This window comes from Elephas maximus, chromosome 8 (assembly GCF_024166365.1).
Source record: "Elephas maximus indicus isolate mEleMax1 chromosome 8, mEleMax1 primary haplotype, whole genome shotgun sequence".
Taxonomy (NCBI): domain Eukaryota; kingdom Metazoa; phylum Chordata; class Mammalia; order Proboscidea; family Elephantidae; genus Elephas; species Elephas maximus.
Genome location: NC_064826.1, coordinates 33,501,996 through 33,522,274, shown reverse-complemented (window position 1 = coordinate 33,522,274; position 20,279 = coordinate 33,501,996). Strand labels below are relative to the sequence as shown.

At 39.1% G+C, this 20,279-nt stretch overlaps 1 protein-coding gene across 3 annotated transcripts in view; it reads left to right on the top strand.

Moving 5' to 3' along the window:
- Positions 1–18,703, top strand: part of TES (testin LIM domain protein) — a 44,997-nt gene extending 26,294 nt beyond the window's left edge. For all 3 annotated transcript variants that reach the window (XM_049893652.1, XM_049893654.1, XM_049893653.1), the window contains 6 exons: positions 2,602–2,687; positions 10,783–11,035; positions 11,934–12,269; positions 13,230–13,445; positions 13,856–14,014; positions 17,397–18,703. In XM_049893652.1, the coding sequence (XP_049749609.1) occupies positions 2,602–2,687; positions 10,783–11,035; positions 11,934–12,269; positions 13,230–13,445; positions 13,856–14,014; positions 17,397–17,585 (1,239 nt within the window). In that variant the 3' untranslated portion in view covers positions 17,586–18,703. The remainder of the gene's footprint in view (positions 1–2,601; positions 2,688–10,782; positions 11,036–11,933; positions 12,270–13,229; positions 13,446–13,855; positions 14,015–17,396) is intronic.
- The last annotated feature ends 1,576 nt before the right edge of the window (positions 18,704–20,279 follow it).

The following is a 20,279-nucleotide window of genomic DNA, read 5'->3' as shown; positions in this document are numbered from 1 at the left end:
AATCAGCCCCAGTAATACTGTAATAAATAAACTGATGACTAATATAAGAAGATAAAAAATGGGTAGGAGAGAAAAAAAATGTGTGCCTTTCAGAGGTTAACTTTGTAAATCAGCAGTGAGCTATACCGATGCCTTAGTGTAAAAACTCCGCTGACTAATAATCAATGTTCCAGTTATATTAGATGAGCTTCCAAATTGCATTCAAAAAGAGGGAATGAGATGGTATTGTTCCATTATGTTTGTAGTGTTTTATTAAGAAAGCCCTGTGTTGGTCAGACCAGGAGATTCAGATGTGAAAGCAGGTAAGAATTTGTGTAGGTGGCAGTGCCCGTTTAATTTAGAGGCATACTTGCTTCTAGGTATGATCTAAGCCAGTAAATCTTTGTTGCAGGGTTTTACACACACTTAACATACACAATTTTGTATGTGTCTACGCATATTCTGGGACAAAAGATAAACTGTTTTTTTTTTTTTTTTTGGCTTCGAGGAACAGAAATTTATTTTCTTTCTGCTCTGGTGGCCAGGAGTTCAGATTCTGAGTACTGGCTGTGTTGATTCCTTCGGAGGGCCCTCTCTCAGTTTCTGGTGGCTGCCGACAATCCTTGGCATTCCTTAGCTTGTAGTTGGATCCTCACATGCTGTCTTCCCCCATGTGTGACCTAAAATGTGTGTCTTACTGTGAATTACATGCAAGAGGATTTAAAAGCTGCCAATTTAACTTCGTTATGTGATTAAACCTAAAAAACATATTTCCATTTGTGATCAGAGATTAGCAGGAGGTGTATGAATCATGGTACAAAGCAATACACCAGCCTGATTCTCTGTTATTAACAAACACTCTTCTACACTTGCTATTACTGTGGATAATGGAGAAAACACTTAATTACATTCCTTATAAAAGATTAGAAAACTCAAATAACGAGTTCCCCCCGCCCCCCCAATCATCTTAAGCCCACTTTAGGTCTGCACCGTGAACTGTGATCATCAGTAACAAGGAAATAACTTTATTTCTAAAAAAAAAATTTTACTCTAGCATTAAGTATACAATTTAGAGTATTTTAATTCTTTTGAAAATCGATAATGTATATTTGATAAGGGTGGGGAGCTTTAGGAAATGCTGGGCAGAAGTTCCCCACCTTCAGACAGTGCGCTTGAGGTAGTATGACTTAAAAATAAGGTGGGTTTTCCTAAGCAGCCTGGAGGACTGGCTGGCTTTGAATGTGCCCCGAGTAATCATAAGCGGATGTGGTAATTTTCTTCAGAAAAAAAGGAAGGGCTTCACTTAAACTTCGAGCTATGTCAGGCTGATCTTTCAAGGAACAAGGCACAATGTGGTTTTGATTACATAGTGGTAGACAACTTGGTGAAGCTACAAAAAGGTTCCATTGAAAAAGGTTTCTTATTTGTGTGGCTTGAACTACTGCTCCAAGCTCCAGTCAGTAACTAATTTGTGAGCAGCCACTGATACAATATTTAAAATATGGACTAATCCAGTCACTGGCAATTGCCAATGTCCTGATGAAAAGTCGGTTGATCTTTTTTACTCTAGTATCAGTAGTTAGATAAAAGAGCTTACGTTGCTGTTTTGCGTCCATCCCCCTCTCTACAAACTCCCGTTCTACCTACTAGGTCATGTCTCAGCAAGTTCACAAGGATTATTTAATACAGTAAAGGGAAAAAAAAAAAGTTTTACTATAACAAGGGCCACAGTAGAGTGCCCAGGCCTCCAGTCAGACAGACCTAGATTCAATTCTCTTCTCTACCATTTATTAACACCTTGAGCTTAAGCAAATTCCTTAATCTCTCTGAGTTTCAGTTAAGTCATCTCAAAAATGGAGAATAACATTGCCTACTTTATGGATAGTTTACGAGATCATGCCAGATTTTGATGGGATAATATAAATAAAGTGCTTACTTCTGTGCCTGGCATTTAATAAATGTTTGCTGTCGCTATTATTTTTGTATTTATCATTATAGAATGTAATATTTTCATTGTAAATCCTAAAATTTTCCACATATTTGTTTAGTGGAACATGTATTCTTTTTGGATCAGGCTTGCTTCCTAAACTCTGGCCTTCTTAGTGCTCCTTGTACTTATTGTATCCAGGGCATGTAGTGGCCAAAGACAAGCACATGACTTGGAACTTGCAGTATTTGTAGTCTTCTAAGCTCTCGGCTTAAGCTCTCAGCTGCTAACCAAAAGGTTGGCAGTTCGAACCTACTCAATAACTCCGTGGGAGAAAGACCTGAAAGTCTACTTCCATAAAGATTACAGCCAAGAAAATCCTGTAGGGCAATTCTGCTCTGTCACATGGGGTCGCTATGAGTCAGGATCAACTTGAACAACATGCAGTGATATTCTGACACTTTCCTTTTCATAATAATCAAAGAAATAAGAACACTAAGTACCTTGTATACGTTCTTGGAGTCACCATATGCATACCCGAGTGTTACCGTTGATTAAACAATGTCATGTCTCATAAAAGATTTGTTTGAAAGTCATATCAACAGGAGTGATATGTGGAATTGAAAGTATAATTTGTTGAATTTTGGGGTTTTTTAAAAATTTACTAATAGATCCACATGTTTTCTCTTTAACAGATGGGCTTAGGTCATGAACAGGGATTTGGAGCCCCCTGTTTAAAATGCAAAGAAAAATGTGAAGGATTCGAACTGCACTTCTGGAGGTAATGTTTGGAAACTACAACCACATGAATAACGTACATGGTTTGGCATTGTTTCCTCAGACAATGGAGATCTCTTGCAAGTTCTCCGGTGGCGTACTTGCCAAGTTGTTCTATTCTCCTATAAGAAATGAAACAAAAATAAAGCTGTTCTGTCTTCCTGTCATTAAGTTTGACTGAGCTAATTGGACAATAATAGCTATGTTTGGGGTAGGTTATTTGCTGTCCTTCGGGTTTCCTGTGGGTCTAGAACATGAATATGTCTCTTTTCTGAGTGGCAAAAAAGTTTATGACAACCTTCCAGGACCGTTTACATGAAGTGGAATTCAGGTCTCTTTGGAATTTTCAACTGTGAATTTGCTACTGAAAAACTTTGAAGCACCAAAATTAAAATAATAGTAACAATAATGGTAATAATTCATTGTCAGTCTGTTGGTTTGAATCAAGTGCATGTATGTGGAGGACCAGTATTAATAGATCAAAAATTCAAATTTTGCATAGATTCTATCTGCATATTTTTTCTGAAATAATTTCGTGGACCATCTAAATCTAAAAATCAGTATTTAAAACCTTTTATTATGAAGAAAATAAATTTTCTTTAATAAATGTTTATAAGTTTGCTCAAAGTTATCAGTATATTATCGATAGACGGGAAAAAAATTGATAATCAGCTATGCAATATTATGACAGTGGTTGCATTACTGAAATGAATCTCATTTGAAGACCACTTCCATACTTCAGATTTCCATTGGAAACTCTAGATTTAAAAATTTAATTATGGCTGTGTACAGTATAAAAAAAGAAAAAGTTTTTTTTTTTTATAACAGTATAAGTTAAAGGAAAATGTAAACAAGTAGAACTTGGGATATTAGTCTCTTTGAAAAGCTAGTTTATTTAATAGGTTTTAAGAACAGTTGTTTTAAATAGTGAAGGCAAGAGAAATCTCAGTCCTCCCAGAAATGATGATGGTGTATTTTAATGTTTATTTTTAGGGTGCTCAAATTTTCCAGGGATTTTTTTTTTTTTTTTTTTAGTTACAAGACTTTAATAGCTCTTCCTTTTGCTCTGTTTTCAGGGGACATAGTCATTAGGCAATATGTCTGTCGTGTTTTCGAAAGGTAGTGTCACTAAAGACAAAATAGTTTCCATGGATTACAATACTTTGCTCTTCATTCACGTCTCTCCTTGTCTGCTTTGTGGAGGGTTCCACTGCCCTCTACTGGGCATAGTTTTCATTTTATAGTCCTTGAAGAGAGTCCTTTTTAGTTCAGATACACAGTTGCCAAAAGCTGCTAATGGAGATTTTTAAAGCTCCTTAGTAAGAGCTATCGTCTTCTCTCTAAAACAGAGGTTAATTTATAGTAATTTTTAAATTTTCTCTCTGTTATTTTTCTATTGCAGATCCCTATTATATTTTCAGATAAGAATATGTCAGACAAGACAAGATCTTTGTGGCATGAAAATCGCTTTTTCTTTTTTTCAGTTTTACCACACAGACTTATTTATTCACCTGACTGATTTATTCCCCTGGATATATAGTCTTAAACTCTGTTAAGAACCATAAAAGATGAGGGCTTTGGACATGGCCTCTAATCCAGCTTCGTTTACACAGTCCATCCAGACACTATTACTTAATAGTTTTGTCTTCTTCCTGGCATGAGTTCAGACACACTTCTGTTTTAGTTAAAATTCTTGATAATTCACTGACTTTTTTCACCAGAACTGGATGGCTTGAGGCAGAAGCCTTTGACCTTAAGATGTAGCCATTGTTCAATACAGTCTTTGAAGTAAAATATTCCAGACTGGTTGTCCTGAGTGCAACAGAGATTACAGGTACAGTCTAGAGCACAGAACTGCTCTGGTTAATGTGGACAAGGGGGCTCATACCTCTTCTCACTTAGCCTTTCCCTCCATCTTCAGGAGGACCTTGACTTCTAGGACCCTTAGGGCTACAAGGGGCACACTGGGAAAATCAGAGCTAAATATTCCCTACCTCTTTACCAGTCCGTCCTTCCACACAGCCAAAGAATGGTCTTCAAAAAACAGATACCATCACATACTTCCCAAAAGCTTAAGTAAACCTTCTGTGCTTTCCCACTGAACTTGATCCTTTAAAGTCTTTGGCCTATTATGTTAAACTGCAACATTTGGCTTCTGCTTTTCCAGCTTCATCTCCCACGTTCCTTGATATATGGTGCTCTCTAAGATGTCTGTGCTTTATTACATGTTTCTTTTGCTATAAAGGCCCTACTCTGTGACACATGGGGTCGTCATGAGTCAAAATCAGCTCAACAGCAGCCAACAACAGCATCAATCTGTGGTGATGGTGGTGGGGAGCCCAGGCAAAACAGGTGATTTGAGGAGCATTTAATAAAGGGATTATTTACAAAGGCATGAATAAGGTTTAGGAAAAGCATCAAGAGATAGTGTAGCACCCCAGGGCTAGGGCCGGGGGAAGTGGGGTAGGGGTTAGCATCCCTGGACCTGAAAAGATAGAGAGACGGTTTCTTGAACAGGAGAGAGCACTGTCTTGAGAGGGCAGCCTGAATGGAGATTGTTATGGAGGTGACCTAGCACGGAGAAAGACAGGGAATAAATACTCAGTCCTCACTCTTCTCACCCCAATCTCCCCCTCGTGCCTCCCATTGCCAGGGACAGGGGAGACCACTGGTACAGTTCCTAAGGGTCAGCCTCCTGGGTGGAGAGCACAGGGTACCGAAGGATGGAGGATGCATCTGGAGAGGCAAGTAGAAGAGACCCAGCAGCCATGACTGCCTGTTAAGTATGTTCCAACAGTTGTAAGAAGCTAAAAATGAATTCTTAGACTTACAAAAGTTTAGCGTGGAACTTTTAACTTAACTAGACAGACAGACCTCATTTTACGGATCAAAGAGCTAAAACCCATGGAAGTTAAAATGACCTGTTGGAGCATTTGATGTAACCTGATTGTACCTACTCTTCACAGGACCTTTTGAGATAGGTGGCAGTATTCGCATTTTGCATATGAAAAACCATAGATTTAGGATAGTCAAATAACTTACCAAAGTCTTGGCTTTTAGTTACCAGGACCAGAATTTGGAGCCAAAGCTTGCCAGAACCTTCCTTATTAGCACCTTTCTACATGGCAGAGCAGAAATTAGAAGCCACGTTTACACTCCGATGACCAGTGTAGACTGAACTGCACCAGTTTGTCTTCTCTAAAGTGTTACTTTTTGTCATATAGACGTCTTTGTGAACTCATAATATGGACTCAGACAGGTCATTTTAACTTCCTTGAGTTTTAGTTCTTTGATCTGTAAAATGAGGTCTGACTAGCTAAGCTGCAATTTCCACTCTCAACTTTCATAAGCCTAAGAATTCATTTTTAACTCCTTACAACTGTTGGGACACACCTAATAAGACCAGATTAGAAGACCAGAGGGAGAAAAAGGTTGAGGATGCCTGATGCTTACTAAACCAGTACTACCGTCTGCTAGGCACACTTCCAAGTGGTATTTTGGGATCACAAATATTTATGAAACGCAAGATACAAACGCAGGACTTAGGGAGTTTATTGCCAGTTATTTCATATTGAAGGCACAGTAATGTCATGGGGACCACAAATCAATTATCATAGAAGTAATGGAATTAATCTTTTGTCTTAACTTTGTTAAATACTTTCGATAAAACAGCCACATTTTACTAGAACAATATTATTTGAGTATAGTGTTTATCTGTTCTGAGAATTTCTGGTTGGCTTACAGCTGGCTAAAACTAAAAATTCCCCACCATAAATGGATTAATGCTTGTGTTGAATTCTAGAGCAGAGGCTCATGCTTCAGTCCATATATGTAAATCCTTGTTACAGAAGGGCAGCTTCCAACCATTTGAAATGATGGTTTGTAGCAGTGCCATGACCACGCCTGTAAATCACCGTGAATGTTGGCAGCATGTCAGAGCACTCCACTTGCTACTACTTGCCTTGGAAAAACAGTAATTTTTACAAATAGTGATTCAGGAAAACATTTCTCTTTGGGGGGAATGAGGGGTAGTTTCTTGAGCACTTTTAGCCTGAAATTGTAGATCTGTGTATTTTTCTACTACGGCAATGCTTTTGGTAAATTTTGGTACTCCCTCTCTTGAATTTAATGCAGTAACTGTGAAGTTGTAATGTAAAATTTTGAGTATACAGTTTTGATTTGTCATGCGTATTAATGTGTGTGTGTGTGTGTGTGTGTGAGAGAATGATGCTAAAATATTTTTGATACAAATAGCCTTTTAGAGAGTTTTTCAAAGTGTGTTCAAGTCCCATGAATGTGTATAAAACCAACCAAACCCGTTGCTGTCGAGTCAATTCCAACTTATAGCAACCCTATAGGACAGAGCAGAACTACCCCATAGAGTTTCCAGGGAGCGCCTGGTGGATTCGAACTACCAGCCTCTTGGTTAGCAGCCGTAGCACTTAACCGCTACACGACCAGGGTTTCTATGAATGTGTATGGTCATAATATTTTGAGAAAGCTATATACTGTAGGAGATGCCCTGGTGGCTCAGTGGTTAAGTGCTCAGCTGCTGACCGAAAGTTTGGTGTTTCAAACCCACCAGCCACTCTGCAGGAGAAAGATGTGGCAGTCTGCTTCCATAACGATTTACAGCCTTGGAAACCCTAGGAAACTCTATGAGGCAGTTCTCTGTTCTAAAGGGGTCACTATAAGTTGGAATTGACTCAACGGCAATGGGTTTTTTATACATGGCAGGGCCCCACACTCTAGTGGTTAAGCGTTTGGCTGCTAACCAGAAGGTCAGCGGTTTGAATCCACCAGCTGCTCCTTAAAACCCTGTGGGGAAAGTTCTACTCTGTCATAGAGAGTCGCTATGAGTTGGAATCAACTAGATGGCAAGGGGTTTTTTGGAGTCTACCTTTGCATCTTTACAAAAAGATCATAAAAAAGACTGTTAACTAACTAGATTCTGACACTTGCCCTTCTTCTCTCCCCAGCGTAACTTTTATTAACATCCCATGGAGAGTTTGGGGAGAACTGCTCTTCAGAACAGTTCAGGAGATTCAGAGATTTGAAAACTGTAGTAAATACAGGAACTGATTTATATACTCCGGAAAAACTATCAATTGGTGTGACTTAAAAAATATCCAGTAAACAAACTATTTAAGTCTATATAATCATCAAAGGTTATTTATGAATCATCTGAACAGAGATTATTGCACAAACTTTACAAATATAGTCCCTGGCATATAGGGACTAGGGAAGCTTACTCATGCCCTGGTTTTTGTTAGTTTTGTTTTAGGTTGGTATAGGGACAGTTTTTAAAGGTCTTTCATTTCCTTAAGAAGAATGGAATCTGGGTTACTTTAGGCTGAAATTTAAACATGTAGTAAATGTTCCACTCATTCTTAGACCCTCTCTTGGATACCAAGATAACAGTATTCCTTCCCCAGTTCCTCAACAAGGTTTCCTTTTAATAAATTTTTTGGGCAACTTCCAAATTACTTTATTTTAAAAGTTCTTAAAAAGTATTTCTAAAATTAAATTTCTTTCAGTTTAAATATGGGAGATTCAAACATAAAACACTATAGACTACAGCTCCAGAAAAAGATACAGAAAAAAAAAAAATTAAGGTAGATGGTAAACAGCGAAGATTCCCAGAACGGATAGCTCTTAGCACCTGGCCCTGAATTTATAGGTTTCTTTCTTTCATAGTGGTTGTAGCTGTCCTTTCTATAGTAGAGATGGAGCAAGGAGTCTGGAGAGGATGTCCTTCCAGCTGATTGAGGGATGACAGCTCTAGCTAAGAGAACCCTCCCACCCTGCTGGAGTCACATTCCTGCCAAGTGCTTTGTTACCAAAAATCACCACGTTGGAGCAAGGATGCACATAAGGCTTATGATATATTCATGATTTAAAAAATTATAAAGGATTAATCACAGGTTTCCCCAACTTAGGGAACTAACAGTACAGTATAGCATGACTTCGTTAGCTGTATCTTTTTCCCTCATCACTGCTGCTGTTGGTGTATTTTTTAGCCTGATTTTACTTGCATGATAAAGGCATATTGGGTGGGTGGGGGGATGGGTAGGGAAGACAGAGTTTTCCTCAGAATCTGAATCCTGTCAGGAATGGCCAACATGGATAACCAGAAAAATTATAGAATGGCTCAAATATCATCGGTTAATATGATAACTTATTATATGTAACATCTTCACAATGTTCGTGTTTTAGAAAGTAGCAGGTTTTATTTCACTTTTCCCATTTGTCTTTCAAATTCTAAAATCTCACCCCTCGCCCCCGCTCTGTGGCGTACATATTGTGCTGGTATAGAATTGGATAATAAATATTCCCAAAGGAAGTCCAGTGAGCATCACGTACCATTGTAACGTGCTGCTTCCTTCTTTAGTCAATCCCTGTGCTAATTATTAGGTCATAGGTGTAGAAGGATCTCTTTTGCTAGATTAAAAACCCACCCTCTCTTTTCCCCTCAGGAAGGTGTAATTTTAAACTTGATCCAAAAACAACATGGTAGTTCCTTAAATGGATTGTTTTTGTTAAGCGAAGTATAAGAATGAAGAACATACTGTAGTAGGATAGTATGCTCCTTTCCACTAGATGGGAGTATAAGATAGCCACATGTAAGAAAGAGTCCTTTCTAGCCGAGCCAGAAGAGACAGACTTTTCAGCAGTCTTACCAAATAAAGATTTCTGGCAAACGTGTGCGCAAGGAGAGTAGTTTGGCTGGAGCTCAGGCTCTCATGTGCTCTCTCTTTCTGGGACTGTAAAGTCAGGTGCAGTATTTTCAATTTGCATATCTTACCTCAAAACTCTGAACACAAACATTTATAATTATTTGTTATTTGGCAAAGAGATTTATTTCTGAAGTGCTGTTTTTCTTTTTTGTAAGAGGTAGAATTTATTTACGCTCTTACCAGCCATTTGGGAGAATCTCAAATCTACTTCCTTGCAAGTATTTGATACTGTGTTTCTTTGCCAATCTTCTGTATGTAAAATTATGTCTCCTTACAGTTTTATTTTGCTCTTCCCTGGTTACTATGGTGATTAAAATATTTTCTTATGATATTTGACCATGTATGTTTCATCTTTTATGAAATACAGTTTCAAACTTTTTATCTTTATGTTGTTTCTTTATATATACTTTTCTAATCATTTGGTACCCTGATGGCACGATGACTAAGAGCTGGACTGGTGAACAAAAGGTCGGGAGTTCAAATCCACCAGCCTCTCCTTGGGAAACCTATGAGGCAGTTCTGCTCTGTCCTGTAGGATCACTGTGAGTCGGAATCGACTCAACAGCACATGACAACAACAATCGTTTGTTAGCTTTTATGTTTTGCAAATGTTTTCTGAGTTGGTAGTTTGCTTTACATTTTCAATGAGTGGAAGGCTCTTTTTTTTATTCTCTTTAAATTTTATATTTTATGTAAGAACTATTTCTTGGCTGTGTCAGTTGGGGAAGGAGGTGATATCCTTGAACTATAAGAAACACGATGAGGGCAGAGACTTTTATATAACTGTTTTTTTATATATAACAGAGCACATGGTAGGTAGTCAATAAATGTTTTAAAAAAATCAAAGGAAGGAAGGGAGGGAAAGAAGAAGAAAGGAAAACAAAGAAAGGAAATGGGAACAGCTATAAACTCAAATCCAGACCTGTAGTCTGTAAGTGGAAACGCTTTCTCGCTCTCCTTGTCTCCCACTTAAGAAAAATAAAATAAAAACCTTAGGTAATGGCTATGAAATGTTATCATGCAGTACAATGTGCAAGCTCTCACTGTAATAGTTTTTGTTTTTTTCTTGTGATTTTTATTTTTATGGGAGAGTGGGGTTGCCATGTGGGATTACCCTAGACATATCCCCTTTAGCATATACTTTTAAATCATAATATAATTTTTTATTAAAAATCTTATAAATTTAAGGTAAATTTTTGTGTTTCCTTCTTGCTTAAGTTTCTGGATAGCTACTTGGTATCTCAAAAAATATTTGCTTATGCATACCATTATACAGAACATGTATAAAAAGTATTTTATGAATATAAAAGTACAGACTATGAGGCACAATTAATCATTGTGTACTTATCTCCAAAATTATAGAAAAATATGCCGTAACTGCAAGTGTGGCCAAGAAGAGCATGATGTCCTCTTGAGCAATGAAGAGGATCGAAAAGTGGGAAAACTTTTTGAAGACACCAAGTATACCACCCTGATTGCAAAGCTAAAATCCGATGGAATTCCCATGTATAAACGCAATGTTATGATACTGACCAATCCAGTTGCTGCCAAGAAGAATATCTCCATCAACACAGTTACTTATGAATGGGCTCCTCCTGTCCATAACCAGGCACTGGTAAGTAAGGGGTGAGAGGGCCTGTTTATTAAAGTTCTTGAACTATTTATTTAGGGCCGTTCCTTTAGTGACCTAACCAATTTCACACACACCCCAAGTCTGATATCTTTCTGGGGCTCCCATTACTTTGACTTCCAACTCCTATTACCATCTTTTGAGAGCAAGACTAGAAAGCTCATAGAATTTCCTGACTACCTACATGTGTTTATCTCTTTGAGGGCGTGGTTTGATGCTCTTAAAAATAGATGAAAATGAATGTTTTGCATAAATCTAGTAACTCTTCTAAGTTACTTTGGAAAAGGCCTATCTTAATAAAATGGTAAAGAATATCTAAAGAATATAATTTCTGCAATTGTTTAGAATTGAAAAAATGTTCAGCATTATATTAATTTTACTGTATAAGACAAAGAAGTGCAGTTTTGTGTCAAGTTCCTCCCACGACTATAACAACTAGATGGAGCCTCTGGAAGTCTCTTAAGGAAGCGAGTTAAATCATTAAAGTGAACCTTGCGATTGCCAGTCCATCGGTCTCTTTCATATAGTGCTGAAAATGCTGCCGGTCCATAAGGTCGTTCTGAACATTTATACCTGGAGATTTGTGTTTTCTTGCAGTTTTACATTTGTATATTTAGGGCAAGTACACAATAATAACCCAGATCTTTTTACAATCTGAAAACTTTAATTTCAGATTATGTTCATTTTTTGCTGAACCAGATCTCTTTAGTGTGACACGTTTGAACGTGCTAACATCTCCAGATATTTATATTATGACGAGGAATTGTCGCTAATGGATAAAACCAACTTCATTTTAAGTAACTTGGTGCAAGTGTGTTATGAAACATTGAACCGTCTAATGGCCAAGGCACTCGCACGTTAACACGAGTCTCCTGTGGTCTAGGCCAGGCAGTACATGCAGATGCTGCCCAAGGAGAAACAGCCCGTGGCGGGCTCAGAAGGGGCGCAGTACCGGAAGAAGCAGCTGGCAAAGCAGCTCCCCGCGCACGATCAGGACCCTTCAAAGTGCCACGAGTTGACGCCCAGAGAGGTGAAGGAGATGGAGCAGTTTGTGAAGAAATACAAGAATGAGGCTCTGGGGGTAGGAGATGTCAAACTTCCCCAAGAGATGGACACTCAGGGGCCCAACAGAATATACATCCCAGGTGGGGATAGAAGCACCGCAGCAGCAGTGGGGGCCATGGAGGACAAGTCTGCTGAGCAAAAAGGAACTCAGTATGTAAGTGAGAGGAGTCACATCGTTGCCCGATGTGTATATTTTATTTATGTATTTAATAGGTTCTTTGCTTTCCTTTGGACTCTTTTTTGGGGGGGGGGGCATTCCTCTGTTTCCAAAAGGGAGTTGAGATAAGTAAATTGAATTAAAATTCAGCTTACGCTTGAGAGAGGATCACATTTAAACTTCTTTCTAAAGCTGAGGTTTCTGATTATCTATTGCCAAGGATAATTGAGGGTTAATGTACACACAGTAGTTGGCATTTGGCATCCTGCTGGAATACAACTACAAATGTAGAATCTGTTTTCTAAACATACTTTTGGTATGTTTATGTCTCCCCGTAAATTAAGAATAATACATGCTTAGATTACTTCGGTTTTGCTTGGGAGACTGTGCCCAAAATTCATCCCTAAATTAATGTGGATATGTATAGTCCATTGTTTTTGTTTTTTTTTTCCCCAGGCTTCTATTAGAGAGAAATACAATGGAAATGTTTTCTGTAGCCTGAATATAGAGGACAGTAGTGACACAGTTGAACAACAAAAAAAGTACTAAGCTTACTGTAATGTATTTCTCATATATTCAGTTAGCACATCAACCAATCAGGCTTAGTCCTTTGAAGAGTATTAATAAGCTCTGAGGTGATTATTATTTTTTTAAGGTGATCATTATTGATAGAACTCTTAAAAGTGAGGTACATATTGTTACTCGCCTTCTTCCGGAAGTGACTTTAATTCAGGAAACAGTGCTGAATTCTTGCACTGAGTTAGGTTTGAACAGTCGGGAGACAGCCAGGAGATTCCATTCTACAGATGTATTAACGTTTTATTGTCTTCGTGGATACATCGCTAACTGCAGTAGAAATTATTTCTCTTGAAAGTTGTTTCTCTGAATTCCAACTACAGTTGATAATCAGAAATGCCAGTTGTCTGAGGACCTGATTTTGTATGGCTCCCCTTTCAGTCCTGCTACTGCTGCAAACTGAGTATGAAAGAAGGCGACCCGGCCGTCTACGCCGAGAGGGCTGGCTACGATAAACTGTGGCACCCAGCTTGCTTTGTCTGCAGCGCCTGCAGTGAACTCCTGGTCGACATGATCTACTTCTGGAAGAATGGGAAGCTGTACTGTGGCAGACATTACTGTGACAGTGAGAAACCCCGCTGTGCTGGCTGCGATGAGGTATGTTCTCTGGGGCTGCCCTCACGCAGTCTTCTTTCTGTACCACCATACGGTCCCCTTACCGTCATAACCAGGCCACCCTTAGAAAGAAGGCAACATGAATTGGCCTAATATCAATTGCTTTATTTACATCCAAGGAAGTTTAATGAAAGGAACTTTTCATTTCATTCATTCTGAGTGTCAGTGTTAATTATGTTGACTAAAAACAAACTGCCCGGAAACACCAAAGATTGATTTGTACTAAGCTAAATGATTATGTAAGTTTGAACTTTAGGTTAACATTTTCAAACTTCAACCCCCAAGAAAGTACACTTGTGGGTTTAAATCCCTTATTGCCGAAAGAACCTCACTTTGTCGTTTGGAGCCCAAAGGAAAGCGCATGGTTCATCCTTGTTTTATCCACCTCCTAGCTCATATTCAGCAATGAATATACCCAGGCCGAAAACCAAAATTGGCATCTGAAACACTTCTGCTGCTTTGACTGCGACAACATCCTAGCTGGGGAAATATACGTGATGGTCAACGACAAGCCCGTGTGCAAGCCCTGCTATGTGAAGAATCATGCCGTGGTGAGATAGCATTGCCTCCATCTGCCTTATGACCTGAGTTTATGTCTCTATTGAAGCATCTTACAAATGGGAATCAGGAAGCACTACTCTCAAGTAGTAAGCATGTGATTTTCCAACAAGAGGGTGTTAAAAGTCCAGGCAGTTTGAAAAGATACATTCATTGACTCGAGCCACTCCAAGATTTCTATCTGTGTAGTTTATACTAGGGATTATTAGTGCTGTTTGATGATAAAATCCTCCCTAAAAAAAAGTCATTAGTGGGAATTAGATTAGTTGATTTATTCTCATGGGTACAGATCAGATTCCATTAAAGTAAGGGTTTCTGTGGGCTTTTCATACTTTCAACTCTATTTGAGTATTCATGGTTTCTGTTCATGTTACTGGACCACCCCCCTGGGACTTTGTTTTTGCTCCCTGGAGATAGTACAGTGCCTGTTTTTTACACCTTTATTGAAATAATTTATTGCAACAAAAATAGACCTGCATACCTAGATTTATTTGATTGGGCCAAACATGCAAGCACTTAATGTGTACTTATTTTTTTCTTGGTTCTGCCCTGCTGACACAGCTTCTATTCCGTGATGCCCAAGAGGATAGGTAATTTTGATAAAGGGTAGGTAAAAACAGAGCTGACCATATATGGTAAGGTTTATAACCCGTTGCCATCTAGTCAATTCCAACTAATAGTGACCCTGTAGGAGAGAGTAGAACTGCCCCATGGAGTTTCCAAGGCCATAATCTTTATGGAAGCAGACTGCCACATCTTTGTCCCGAGGAGCGACTGGTGGGTTCGAAGCACCAACCTTTTGATTAGCAACTGAATGCTTAACCACTGCACCACCAGCATTGCTTATAAGCCAGGGGTATTAAAAAGATAGCCTTTGCTTCTTTATATGTAGGAAGATCTGTACTTATCAAGGTTCCCCTGAGTTAACAGGTAGAGGAGACTCCTGGCTAAGGAATAACATTACATCTTGATAGAGTTCCAGTGTCTTGGTGATTGTTTTAGGTATCTAGTGCTGCTATAACAGAAATACCACAAGTGGGTAGCTTTAACGAACTTTATTTTCTCACAGTTTAGGAGGCTAGAAGTCTGAATTCAGGGTACTGGCTCTAGGGGAAGGCTTTCTGTCTGTGGGCTCTGAGGGAAGATCCTTGCCTCTTTTCAGCTTCTGTTCTTAGGGTCCCTGGCGATCATGTGGCATGTATCTGCCCCACAGTTTGGATGTGTGCTTGCTTGCTTAACCTGCTCTTTTATATCTCAAAAGAGATTGATTTAAGCCACACCGTATACTAATACTGCCTCATTCACATAACAAAGAAAACCTATTCCCAAATGAGATTATAACCACAGGTATGGGGGTAGGATTTATAGTACATATTTTAGGGCGTCACAATTCAATCCATAACACTGATCATGCAAAAAGAGTCTCTCCCTTGCTTTTCAGGGAAGACTGGGTTGACATTATGTGTGGATTAAGCAGCCACAATGTCTGTTGGGATTAGAAGTAATACTGCCCTTAGAAAATATGGAAGTAGATGTTTGTGACAAGACTTCACTTTACTGCCTAAACTCATTTTCCCACTGAGTAGCAGCCACATGTTGAGGTCTTTTCAGATAAGGAGGCTCGAGCTAAATGACTCTCAACCCACCCATTCCTAATCTTCATCTCTCAGTAATTCCTGGCAATCACATTAAGGGACCAAGGATGCTGAAAGTTATAGTCAGTGTCATCTAATAACGGACGATCTTGTTGGTTTCTTCGCTTGTTATAAAATTTAAAACAAAACTTTAGATAGTCACATTCATTCAGAGCATGTGCAAACAGGAAGGCGTATGAACTACCCAGCATTTTGGAGGTCTCAACTTGGTTAGTTTTCTGCTGTACTATAAAGGGATGTTCATTTATTTTCTTCATATACATATTCAGCTAAGAAGAAAATGATGTTTTTGTATGTGTATGTATATGTGTGTGTGGGTCTGCATGGGGTGGGTGGGAGGAATGTATATATGCATGCATGTTTGGGTGTGTGTATATGTGTATGTTATTGTTATGTACAAATACATATATATACCTATAGGTATATATATGTATTTGTATATAACATATGTAATACACACTTAATGGTGTAGGGAGTGTAAGTAGTGATGTCCTATGATATCAGATTATACATCAGTTATGACTGATATTATTCCTTCAGAACAGAAGCCAATTAACTACAAGTTATATTTTTAGTGCAAACTAATTATTCTCAAACAGTGCCAGTATTTTTAATTGAGTCCTTAATTACTTTGAACATAATTCATTTATTACTGTCTAGAATTAGTGGCGTTAATAATCTCATGTGTCATAGGTAAGGCTGGTAGAATTACTACTTCAAAGCTTAAACCAAGAGTGAGGAAAAATAATTTTCTATACTTCTTTATAATTATTAATATACAATCTAACAGAATGTGCTGGAACCAAATGCACTATTTTGGAACTTGCTGTCAAGACTTTCTACCGTGAACACCATGGGGATATATCTTACAAGCATCAGTTCAGAAGGTCCTTAAGGAAACCTGGTGGCACAGTGGTTAATGTGCTCAGCTGCTAACCAAGAGGTTGGCAGTTTGAGCTCACTAGCCATTCCGTGGGAGAAAGATGTGGCAGTCCGTTCCTGTAAAGATTACAGCCTTGGAAACCCTGTTGGGGTAGTTCTACTCAGTCCTACAGGGTCACTATGAGTCGAAATCGACTCCACGGCAATGGGTTTAAGGAGCCTTTCTTGTTTCTCACAGTGCTTACTGCACATTGATGTTGTTAGTTGACGTTGCGTTGGCTCCGACTCGTGGCGACACCGTGTACAAGAGAACACAATGTTGCCCAGTCCTCTGCCATCCTCATGACCATTGGTAATAACGAGACCATTGTTACAACCACTGTGTATTTTGAGTGCCTTCCAACCTAGGGGGCTCATCTTCCAGCATTATATCAGACAATATTCTGTTGTAAACCAATTTTTCGTTGACTCATTTTCAGAAGTAGATCACCTGATCACTTTCTAGTCTTAGTCTGGAAGCTCTGCTGAAACCTGTCTACCATGGGTGACCCTGCTGGTATTTGAAATACCAGTGGCCTAGCTTCTAGCCCCACAGCAATAGGCAAGTCATCACAGTACCACAAACTGACAGGCAGGTGGTGGCTCAGTGTATGAACCTCCATTAACAGTTGTTGGCTTAAAAGGCTAACGAGAAGGGCTCTCTCAGTTGTGTACTTTTGAGGTTGTCATTCTCAGTTTCACTTATCATCTGAAGAAATGTGTTTGGTTCCAAAATGAAAATTTTACATCATGGTTTGATCTTTCACCCTCATTTCATATTTGCATTATTCCTTAACAGGTGTGCCAAGGATGCCACAATGCCATTGACCCAGAGGTGCAGCGGGTGACCTACAACAATTTCAGCTGGCACGCCTCTACAGAGTGCTTCCTGTGCTCCTGCTGCAGCAAGTGTCTCATTGGGCAGAAGTTCATGCCAGTAGAAGGGATGGTTTTCTGTTCCGTGGAGTGTAAGAAGATGATGTCTTAGGAGAGCACCAAGCAATACCGAGCCATAGTTATCCCAAGTGGTCTGCATTTCTAGCTACTGTAAAATGCAATTTAAAAAAATAAAAGGGGAGGGAAAAAAACCCTAAAAGAAACCAGGAGATTTTGTTCAGTATCATTCTTTGCAATTTTTTTCTTTATTGGTTTTTTTCATCTCAACTTTTAAAACCTGATTTAAGGCGTATAGGGTCACTATGAGTTGGAATCAACTCGACGACAAGGAGTTTTGTTTTTTTTTTTAAGCAAGAATTTTATCTTTCTTTAGCTCTCCAGCTGTAAGATATTTGAGTTGGAGGCTTGATTTTAATGCCCTAATCTTTATATCCCCATCTCCCTTGTGCCAGACCCAGTATATATGAAGCACTTAACAGTCGCTGTAACGAGTGGGAAGATGTTCTATAGATACTCGTTTTTTCCTTCATGCGTAAAGTGAAAAGGAAATGAAACTTGCCCCCACACCAAGGCTCTGCATTCATTGCCTTCTTTTCTTCACCGCGCTTTGTGACCACACAGTGAACGCCCTCTGACAGTGAAATGGAAATGCGGTGTAGTATGTATAACTCTTGCTCTTTTTAACGCCTGTGCAGCCACTATCGCCCACTTTAGGTGGAGGTATCATTTCCTTATTGCATTTCTCTCTTGTTTTTTATTTGCCCTACCTCTCAGTATGTTTTTTCTAAGCTGGTGACCTCCATCTGTGGCCTTATATATTTTATTACCACATGTGGTATAACAAAGTCCACACCTTTTACTCTATAAATGATTTTTGGTTTGGTTAGAAAAGCCAAGCTACTCATTTATGTTTTCAATCCAAAGAGCACATGTAGTTTCGTACCCAGGAAACCGTGTCAGATACTGATTGCACTTGCCTGCCATGGTTCAGATAGAGTGTTCTGCATGTTTCGTATTCCCTCCTGACGTACTGCCCTAGCCTGCGCTTCTAAGCCTGCTCATGTATGTATTGAGTGTCTTCTTTGCCTGTATACTTCTCTACTTAAGCATTGCTTGTTTATTTTCTTCCCTGTATACTTCCATAAATATCTATGCACTATGGAAATCAAATGGAATGAATGTTATGTATATTGTTCAAAATAAAAACTTTTTTTCACTTTAATAGTATCTTTTTCTTATACTTTTTCATTTGAGAGCCTTCTGCAATTAAATGCATGTTACAGCAGGGGGCGATGTTTCCAAAGATTAAAAACTAACAAAGGCTGCTGCTTCTGATGGGACAGAACAGAATCTAGGCTTTTTGTTATGAGGAAAGGACAAGTTCTATGAAACTTTAAAATAAATCAAAGCATTTAAGTCATTAGCCTTTAAGCCATGCAGGAGTTTGACACCCCGCCCCCGCCCCCCAAAAAGGAAAGTGTCCTTTGAAGTCTGGGAAAGCTTTAGTTTCTCTTCAGGCAAATCTAACAAGTATTACTCTTATACTGGAATTGCTACTCTGCTTGTTTGGTTGGCTAAGAATTTTTTTATCGTAACTTATTGTGAGAGAGGAAACAAATGCAGAATAGTAGTAAACTTGTTCTTCCTCACATTAGCAGGCTATGGTCCACCGCCCCCCCCCCGCCCCCATCTAAAGTATTTCTATCCTAGAAAAAAAAAAAATTTTTTTTTTTTTTTAGTGAGGGTAGCAGTTTTCTCTGACACATGCCCAGAATAATTTTTATTTTCAGCTCACTTGGTTTGACTGAAAGTGCTTCTCCTTCCATTCTTCCTGCACACGCGAACATATAGATACACTTACTCCCTTGCACTGTTTTCCTAGCCATGAGAAGATGAAGGTGTCTTATGGAATTCGAACAAGTGTCACCTAACCTAAGGAAGTAATCTAATTCTGCATACAATTTTAAATGCTAATATCCCAAAGGAATCCTGGTGGCCTGATGGTTAAGCACTCAGCTGTTAACTGAAAGGTCAGTAGTTTGAACCCACCTGCTGCTCCATGGGAGAAAAGACCAAGCAATCTGCTCCTGTGAAGATTACAGCCTAAGAAACTCTATGGGACAGTTCTACTCTGTTTTATATCAGCAATATCATCCCCAAAAGCCACCCTTGTCTATAAATGAATCAATTTATACCTACCCAGCTTTTTACCCTTATTGCAAAGGGCAACAGGTATATTCTCAAAAGCATTTTTTCATAAGGTTGAATAACCTGCGTTTCCCAGACAAGGCTTCCTCTCATCTCCAAGAATATTGTTTGCCTTGTTCCTCACTTCTCCTTCCCCCACCTCCCAGGAGTCCCAATGACAAAGATGACATTGTATCAAATGCTAGCTCTCTGGAACCAGTTCCAAGTGGGGATAAACTGACACAGAACTCCCCCAAGCCCCCAAACCCCCACATAGTAATGCAGCCAGGCTTCATGTAATCCTCACTTCTCTGGGGCTGAGGTAGAATCAGGCTGGTTTGGGGGGTGTAGCAGTTAATGTGCTCAACTGCTAACTGAAAAGTTGGAGGTTTGAGTCTACCTAGAAGCACCTAACGGATCTACTTCTGAAAAATCAACCACTAAAAACCCTGTAAAGCACAGCTCTGTTCTGACACACTTGAACTCGTCCTGAGTCTGCAACGCCTTAATGGCAACTTGTTAGTAGCTCAAGAAATTAGACCAAGTCCATCATTCACTACCCAAAGTACTGATAGCATTCCATTTTAGGCTGTTTCCT